The following is an 8,462-nucleotide window of genomic DNA, read 5'->3' on the forward strand; positions in this document are numbered from 1 at the left end:
CAGAGGGGACAGGTGTTTATGGGGACGCAGAGGGGACAGGTGTTTACAGGGACGCAGAGGGGACAGAGGTTTACGGGGACGCAGAGGGGACAGGTGTTTACAGGGGGACAGGTGTTTACGGGGACGCAGAGGGGACAGAGGTTTACAGGGACGCAGAGGGGACAGGTGTTTACGGGGACGCAGAGGGGACAGAGGTTTACAGGGATGCAGAGGGGACAGGTGTTTACGGGGACGCAGAGGGGACAGAGGTTTACGGGGACGCAGAGGGGACAGGTGTTTACGGGGACGCAGAGGGGACAGAGGTTTACAAGGAAGCTGGGACGACAGCTAAGACTCAGGTTTCTGTTCCAAGGCAACAGGAGGTTGTGTTGGCAGCAGGTTAAAATCAATAACTTAGATTAAAAGTGGACGCCTCATCAGGAGGTTACTCAGGTGTGCCGCTGTCATGGAACTTGAGGGTCAACTGAGCTCAGAGGTCTCTGTTTGGAGAAATAGGAATCAAAGCTTCTCAGGAAGCCCAAACCCTGTTGCTATGGTAATGTCCTAATAAGGAGTTGTCCCCTCCCACTCCAGCAGGTACTGCACTGTCCCCTGAGGCGTGACCCGGCGAGCCAGCACCTGGTACCGTTCACCGTTGGTCAGTCGGCCCGCCACGCCAAAGTATGAGGAGATGGAGGAGTGCAGGTGGGAGGAGTCAGAGTGAATCTGGGAGGGATCTGATAGGAGGTGGGCGGGGTCTGTTGGCAAGTGGGTGTGTTCTCGGTCCTCCATGATCCCGGGAGGCTCCTCCCCTCCAAGCTCTTCTCCCGCCTCACTGCGATTGGCCCACTGGCTGTAGCTGTTGCTTGGCAACTTCCTCTTCCTACTGCCCACCCTCCTCCTGAGAACACAGAGGTCAAAGGTCAGGCAGGTGAGTCAGACAGATGAGACCGTTGCTCAGACAGGTAACAGGTAAATGTTCTGCTCCTGACAGAAGACCAAACTCTGTGAGGTGAGTCTCGCTAAAGATAAATCCTCGAACTTTCTAAACGACTTCAGGAACTTCATTGTAGAACCTTTATCCTGTTGAGGTTGTGAGTGTTTTAATGGAAACTAATCAACGACCTTTAGAACCGTAACAGGGTGACGTGAACCTCATGTTAAGGCTGTTTCATGAAGCTTCAGGACCAAAGATGTACAAAACATCCTAAAGGTCATCTAGAGCCTTGAAGACCTCTAGAGCAGTATTTTGGCCTTGTAGAACCTCCTCAGATCTCTTTAAAACGTTATGGTCACCTAGAACCCACTGTGACACTTCGGCAGTGATGCCTTAATCCTCCCGAAAAATAGAAATATAATTTTCCACATAGCTCAGCTTTAAAACCAGTTTCCACGACCGAAGGGAAGATAACCTGGAACCTTCCTGTAAAGCTCTAGAACAGTGCTTCAGAACAGTTGTAGACCCTTCCCAGGAATTTGTAAAACCATATCAAGGTAATCTAGTACCATCCCGAAGACCTTGAGAACACGGTATTAAATTTGTAGAACCTCCTCAGATTTCTCTAAAACTTTATCACGGTCATCTATAAGCCACCGATACCTTCCTCAGTGATCCTTTGTTCCCTCTGAAGAACACCTACAACCATCCAGCAGATCTCTACAACAGTGCATCAGAATTGCAGAACCTCCAAAGGCGTCTGGGGGTTACCTGAAGTGGTAGGAGGTGCTGGTCGTAGCAGAACCTGCAGTGGAGACATCGGTGGAGTCCTGATCGATACTGACAGTTCTACTGGAGCTGCTGAAGAAGAGCAGAACCGTCACATACTGTTCTGACAGCGTTACTGATCGATATTGGAGGATTGATCTCACCTCTTGAGGCTCTGCAGCTCGTCCAGGGTGAAGTCGAAGATGTTGGCCATGTGGTGGTTGGAGGACCAGCTGCAGGACAACTCGTTCTGCAAACGGACAGACGCATCAGCGCCATTTTAACACCACACTTTAAAAACCACAGAAGAAGAGTCTTACGCTGGGAATGGCGTCTTCGAGCAGCCACTTGGACTTCCTCTTCTTCCTCTCAGACGAGCCACTGCACACAGACACACACAACAGATTTAGTTTAATTTAACTTTCTCTCACAGAGCGGCTCAGACTACTTCCTGGTTGAACCAGATGACTTTGTCCTGTTCAGGGCCACGAACTGGAAAAACTACAGGTTGAAGGAGTAGAAGATAACAATAATAAAACAGTTCTCCAGGTAAATTACTACCTGGCTGTGGTCTTCTTACGGCCCCGCCCACCATCGATCTGAGCGCGCTCAGGAAACAGCTTGGAGGGGGGGTTAGGAGGAACTCGGGTCCTTAGACGAAAGATGCACTTCCTCTTCTTAATCTCCTTCCCACACAGAAACCTGAACACATCCAGAAGTTGACGTGTTGAACAAACATCCAGATGTTGACGTGTTGAACGCCGATTAAAAAGTGTACCAACTGGTTCTTACTTGCTCTTGTATTTATTCAGAGCGTCCAGCAGGTGCTGCCCCCTCTCTGCTGGAGGAGTGTTGGACAGCTGAGAAGCACAAACAGTTAGACCCACGAAAATGTTCAGCAGCACAAACTGTATCAGACCTGCAAACTAAAGGCTGCTTTCAGGCTTCTGCTTCAGTCCGGTTCTGTTACCTTTCCGAGCTGCAGATGCTCCCAGTTGGCTGAAACGAAGGCGAGGATCTCGTCCAGCTCAAAGTATTTCTTCTTGCTGCTGACCGACAGGTTGTAGAGAACCAAGTGAACCACGTCCACCCACCTGAGAGACAGCCGGCGGACGTACTCTGAGCCTTTGTTACACACCGAGCAGAGGAACAGGTAGAACCTGAGCGGCGGGAGCAGAGAGAACGTCAGGGCGTGAAACCAAACAGAGCGTCAGTGGTGGCGAGAGGACGGCGAGGACGTCACCTGTCTCCGAACATCATGGACTCCTGCAGGCACTGCGTGCACGCTTCATGGAACCACTGCTGACACCTGAAACACTGCAGCATCTTCAGGTACCACCTGCACACACACACCACCGTCAGCATCATCATCCAGGTAACAGCCCACCTGCAGCGCTGCCATTGGTCCTCTTACTCTCCGGGGCCGCCGCAGTAGCAGTAACACTGCTGCTGATTGGTCCGGTGCTGAGAGTCCCAGTCTAGAGAGTCCACGTCGTACGGCAGAACCTGCTTCATGGCCGACAGTGCCTTCGCTATCGGACCTTTCTTCAGGGCGCCACCTTTCTGTGGGAGGACAGAAAGAGAGAGCGAGAGAGAGACGGGTCAGAGAGAGAGACGGGCTTGGGCTCCGTCATACATGTTTGTAACGTAAACTGACACAACTAGCTGATCAATGAATTGGTAAAGTGACAGATAATCAAGTGTTGATCAATATGGTGAAATCGAGGCCTCCTGCTGTGATCTGCGATTTACCCGAACAGCCAGAGCGAAGACACAACGTCTGCAGAACCACGGACTGAGACTGCTGCTGCCCTCTACAGGAGGGACGTGGCACTGCTGGTGGAAACCTGCCACACAGGTGACAGGTGTACACAGAGTCACACTCCAAACATCAGCCTACAATGAGTCTGGTGCTGTTAGCTACTAGCAGCAGGCACAATGTGATCGAGGAACTGATTGATCCATGGCTCACCGATGCCACACTTCCCACAGATCAGGATCAGGTTGTTTGATTGGCTGTCAGAGTTTGGCCCCGCCTCCCGGCATACAGAGCACTGAGGCTCCTCCCCCGGCACGCCAGCTGCAATGTGATTGGACAGAAGCAGGTGATTGACAGAATAAGACAAACACACTACTGTCTGTCTCCCCGTCTGTCTCTCCGTCCACCCGCCTCTCTCCCCGTCCACCCGTCTGTCTCCCTGTCCACCTGTTTGTCTCCTAGTCCACCCGTCTGTCTCCCCGTCTGTCTCTCAGCCCACCCGCCTCTCTCCCCGTCCACCCGTCTGTCTCCCCGTCCACCTGTTTGTCTCCCCGTCTGTCTCTCAGCCCACACGCCTCTCTCCGTCCACCCGTCTGTCCCCCCGTCCACCTGTCTGTCTCTCCGCCCATCCATCTGTCTCCCCGTCCCCCCGTCTGTCTCCCTGTCCACCTGTTTGTCTCTCCGCCCACCCGTTTGTCCCCCCGTCCATCCATCTGTCTCTCCGCCCATCCATCTGTCTCCCCGTCCACCCGCCTTTCTCCCCGTCCACCCGTCTGTCTCTCCGTCCACCCGTCTGTCTCTCCGTCCACCCGTCTGTCTCCCTGTCCACCCGTCTGTCTCTCTGTCCACCCGTCTGCCTCCCCGTCCACCCGTCTGTCTCTCCGTCCACCCGTCTGTCTCTCCGTCCACCCGTCTGTCTCTCCGTCCACCTGTCCTTTACCGTGTTGGATGTCCTTCCAGAGGACCCAGAACTTGGAGTTGTCTTCAAACGTGACGAAGCAGCTCTGTCTGGGAGGGCTCACCTGTCCATCAATCAGAAAGCAGACAATTACACTAATCAGAGCGTAGAGAATCATTACTGCTGGTAACCTGTTAGCATCAGTACCGTTGCTATGGTTACCTGCAGGTGAACCTTACCCGCTGTATTTTGCCCACGTAGTAGAGTCCATCTGACCAATGACAGAGGACGAACTGTCCCACACTCAGACTGGACTCCGCCCTCTCGTCCTCTTCCAGGCCCCGCCCCCGCAGACATGACCCGCCCCCTGGAGAAACCTCAGGCTCCACCCCACAGAAGGCTTCAATCAGGTCCTCAAACATCCTGAAGTAGCTGACAGACATAAAACAGACAGACAGTGAGACAGACAGATATTTGCTGGATTTTTACATATCTGAGCAGCACTGCTCCCCATCACATGCTTAACTAACCAACTAACCAGGTTAACCGCAGGGTCATAGCAATTTAACTAACAGGCTGATGCCTAACCAACTTACATTCTGGAGACTTGTTCACTGACACAGTGATGGTAACGGTCTGCTGTTAACCACCCACACTAACTGTTTACAAACTGTCTGATGAACGGGTTAGATGAACTAACAGGTTCGACTGAACTAACGGGTTAGACGAAACAAACGGGTCAAATGAACTAACGGGTTCGACTGAACTAACGGGTTAGATAAACTAACGGTTTAGATGAACTAACAGGAAACTAACCGGAGCAGCAGCGGGTTGTTACAGAAATCACAGCCGCCTCACCTCTTCCTGTCCGGGCTTCGTCTCTCCTCTCCTCCGGTCCTCCGGTGAACAAACCACCGCCTGCACCGGGACCAACGGACCGACCGACGGATAGACAGACGGTGTGTGTGTCGGTGCCTCCGGTCCTTTAGCCGTTGTCCGTTTCTCTGTCCGTGTCTCTGTCTCCGTTTCGTGGCGCTAAACTTCAAACTTCTACCGTCGCCATTTTTTTCACTTTTCCCGCGAATCACGTTGGCGTAACTCGTCATCAGCGCCGTGCATATGTCGTCATCACGCACGGGCAGAAATCGCTGCGCCGCTTCGTGTCACCGCCCCATTCAAAACTCCGTTGACTTTTCCAGAGATTTTGCCAGCCCGCTTTTATCTGTGAAACTGTTTTTGTTTGTTTGTTTGTTTTTTAATCTTCAGTTTTGTATTGGATCGAACTACAGGCTCAGCTGTGAACGAAAACATTTCAAGGCTACATCTTTTAAAATGAACAGTTTTTACAAATGTCCACACCTGTGCGGTCCTGTGGTGTACCTGTGCCATGGTGCTCCTCACAAACCTTTTCCTGCTGCTCTGTTCATAAAACCAACTGTGAGTTTAAATATATTTTTCTTTTGTTCATTAATACTTAAAAATGCAATATTAGAAAAATGCTCACTTGTAGAAAACCAGCTTTATTGATTATTTAGCTTGTAACACATTTAACAGGATCCCACCAGCTGTCTGACAGGTGATCCAAACCGATCACAGCTTATCGAACCAGATCAGAAGGAGGTGGGGCTTCAGTCAGAGACTCTAGTGTTGAAACATTCGGCTCCACAATCACCAATCAATCATCAATACCAAACTTTATTGATCAGAACATAACAGCAGAGACAACTAAACGTTTTAGCTCCATTTTATGAAACTTTTTGTGCTGGTGCGGAGCTGGAGTTCATGATGGGGCGGGCTCAGATGTTCAGGACATGGGTTTGGTACTGGGCCGGATCTTCATCTCAGTGAACTGCAGCGAGTACTGCCAGCCCGTCCAGCTGGACCACTCCACTCCATCAGCATAGGAGGCGTGGCCTCCTCTCAGGTACTGCCCGTTCAGGTTGGAGGTGTGGCAGTTCCGGTACCACCACGCCCCCTGGTAGTACGCTGCACAGTTGTTCTCCGACTGGTCCTGGTCCCGGTCTTTGGTGGTGAACCGCATCCCAGAGTGCTTCAGGAGGGAGTCACCTGCAGAGCAAAGACACGCCTGCTGCTAGTACTGTGTAGTACTGTGTGGTACTGAGTAGTACTGTGTGGTACTGAGTAGTACTGTGTAGTACTGAGTAGTACTGTGTAGTACTGAGTAGTACTGTGTAGTACTGAGTAGTACCTGCTGTCCCAGAGTACCCGTCCACCACCAGTGGGTATCCGTCCTCTTCAGGGTTCACGGAGTCTCGGCCAACAGAGAAATCAGAGTAATGAGCAAATGCTGTGGCGTTATCGAAGTCCGACATGTCGATGCGCAACTCGACCCCACCAGACCTGGTGAGGGAGTAGATCCTCTGCAGACCTGAGACCAGGACAGACAGACAGACAGACAGACAGACAGACAGCCTTCACTCAGATGGTTTTAAATATTAAGGATGAAATGCTTTTCTCTATCCATATCTCAGCTTGAAGCTGTGTGTCCATCAGTGTCTCTCAGACCCAGCCAGTGTTCTCCGGTGGTCGTCCCGAAGCCGTCTCTGTAGGCGTCCCATCCTCTGAAGAAGTTCACGGATCCGTCCTCCCTCCTCTGGAACACCTGCAGCACAACACAGTCCTGTTAGCCTCCCTGTAGTTCTACTGAGTGCGGCTCGTGGTCCTTCACTGAGGTTCATGTTTCACTAAAGTCCTGCAGCTCTGTGGAACCAGAACATGAAGGAGGAGAGAGAACTCAGAGACCTCAGTCAGAACCATGGAAATTTAAAGGAAACAATTCTTGGATGATAAAATTTACAAAGATGTCAAATCCTCGACTCAGCATGTTCCCAGTGTCTCAGTGTGTCTGTACCGTCCAGCCTCCTCCGTCGGTGCTCATGTCGCAGTAAACCATGAAGCCGTCGGGGTCGTGGGTTGGAAACACTGAATAAACTCCGTCCTGCGAGACGCCGGAGGCCTGGATGTCGCTGCAGTCTCTGGGTCTGAGAGCTGAAGGACACAAACCAACACAAGCTGTCTGTTCATTCTGCATGTGTGTCGCTACAGAACATCCTGCAGCCCAGATACACTTCACCTGCTGCTGCTGCTGCTGCTGTAAAGCTGCTACAGGTGTGCTTTATTTCAGCTACTCAAATGCACCTGCAACACTCTGTGTCCACAACCAGTTACACTCAGAACCTCAACGACTAAAAGGCCCATTAAACCCATTAAAACTGCTGCTTTTGATCTTCCAGCATTCTGTCCTATCAGGTTTCATTCTGGAGCTTTGGATTCAAAACCAACATGTCTACTGTTTTCCAACAGATTGTCCCACTGTGTCGTATGTAGTCTGTTGTCCAGCAGCTCAGTGGGATCCATGTGTGGAACTGAAACGGTTTCAGAGTGAAACTCCAACAGCAACAAAAAATCCTGTTTACCGTTTCAACACAGAACAAGTCCCTTAAACCTGTAGCAACGTGTAAATAAACTGACCTATTAAAGGGTTAAAATCCTGGAGATGAAGGAATATTAGTGGTTCTGATCCGACCTGGTGCTGTGAAGGAGGAAATAACATGAGCTCAGTGTGAACTCTGCTGTCTGTGCAGCTGCTGCAGGGAGCCGGAGGACTGGAGACCAAATATGAAGAGAAGTGAGCCGGTCGGGGGTTTGCTGCAGATCTGGGTCAGTCCGTTCAGTCGGGATTACTTGAGTGAACGAGGCTCCTGCTGAGACTCTGCAGCTCCAAAACGGTCCAGACTCCAGCTGACCACTGAGCTGCTGTTAAACATCCTGGATGTGACAGGTAGACGTGCTTCCAGCTGATCAGAGACTGAACAGCTCAGAGCGCCCTCTGCTGCCACATCCAGGTTCATCCAGCTTCCCTGTGCTGCTCTGAGCGCTACCTGACCTCACCTGGCCACATAATTCACATCCTTTGAAAGTACATTTATTCGGTTGAAATTAAATCCACTTGCTCTGAAACAGTTTGACCTTCACGGAAAAATCCAACTTTCTGTTAACGTCCATATTCAGTTTGTGTGATTCCATTTAGACGTCTAACCGCTATAGGGTTCGTTTATCGAACCAGCAGGAGCAAATGATTCAAATACAGTTTACTGTTA

The 8,462-nt window shown here is 51.0% G+C and overlaps 2 protein-coding genes across 3 annotated transcripts in view; both read right to left on the reverse strand.

Annotated features, from left to right (window-relative positions):
• Positions 1-14: 14 nt before the first annotated feature.
• phf19 (PHD finger protein 19) lies at positions 15-5,373 on the reverse strand. Of its 2 annotated transcripts, none has more exons than XM_008299723.1 (14): positions 5,200-5,373; positions 4,581-4,773; positions 4,384-4,465; positions 3,657-3,764; positions 3,437-3,531; positions 3,099-3,247; positions 2,928-3,023; positions 2,655-2,844; positions 2,477-2,544; positions 2,246-2,386; positions 2,005-2,065; positions 1,849-1,934; positions 1,688-1,774; positions 15-880 (listed from the first exon to the last, which is right to left on the reverse strand). In XM_008299723.1, the coding sequence occupies exons 2-14, from the start codon at positions 4,761-4,763 to the stop codon at positions 544-546; spliced, it is 1,683 nt and encodes a 560-aa protein (XP_008297945.1). In that variant the 5' UTR covers positions 4,764-4,773; positions 5,200-5,373; the 3' UTR covers positions 15-543. The 2 variants fall into 2 exon arrangements, with proteins under 2 accessions (XP_008297945.1, XP_008297944.1); XM_008299722.1 differs by having other exon boundaries at positions 1,688-1,777.
• Positions 5,374-5,859: 486 nt separating this feature from the next.
• The window catches only part of fibcd1a (fibrinogen C domain containing 1a), an 8,479-nt gene continuing 5,876 nt past the window's right edge, over positions 5,860-8,462 (reverse strand). Inside the window, exons 6-9 of the mRNA XM_008299725.1 lie at positions 7,214-7,350; positions 6,868-6,964; positions 6,551-6,730; positions 5,860-6,408 (exon numbers count right to left, since the gene is read on the reverse strand). Coding sequence (XP_008297947.1) covers positions 6,146-6,408; positions 6,551-6,730; positions 6,868-6,964; positions 7,214-7,350 — 677 coding nt within the window. The 3' untranslated portion in view covers positions 5,860-6,145. The remainder of the gene's footprint in view (positions 6,409-6,550; positions 6,731-6,867; positions 6,965-7,213; positions 7,351-8,462) is intronic.

This window comes from Stegastes partitus, unplaced genomic scaffold (assembly GCF_000690725.1).
Source record: "Stegastes partitus isolate 25-593 unplaced genomic scaffold, Stegastes_partitus-1.0.2 Scaffold1452, whole genome shotgun sequence".
In the NCBI taxonomy this organism is placed as follows: domain Eukaryota; kingdom Metazoa; phylum Chordata; class Actinopteri; family Pomacentridae; genus Stegastes; species Stegastes partitus.

Excerpts from the sequence above, each read along its gene's own strand:
- phf19 (XM_008299722.1), bottom strand. The coding sequence starts at position 4,763 with ATGTTTGAGGACCTGATTGAAGCCTTCTGTGGGGTGGAGCCTGAGGTT. Across the intron at positions 3,248-3,436 it reads TCTTCGCTCTGGCTGTTCGG|AAAGGTGGCGCCCTGAAGAA; the intron begins GTAAATCGCAGA and ends GTCCTCCCACAG. Across the intron at positions 1,935-2,004 it reads TCGAAGACGCCATTCCCAGC|AACGAGTTGTCCTGCAGCTG; the intron begins GTAAGACTCTTC and ends GTCCGTTTGCAG.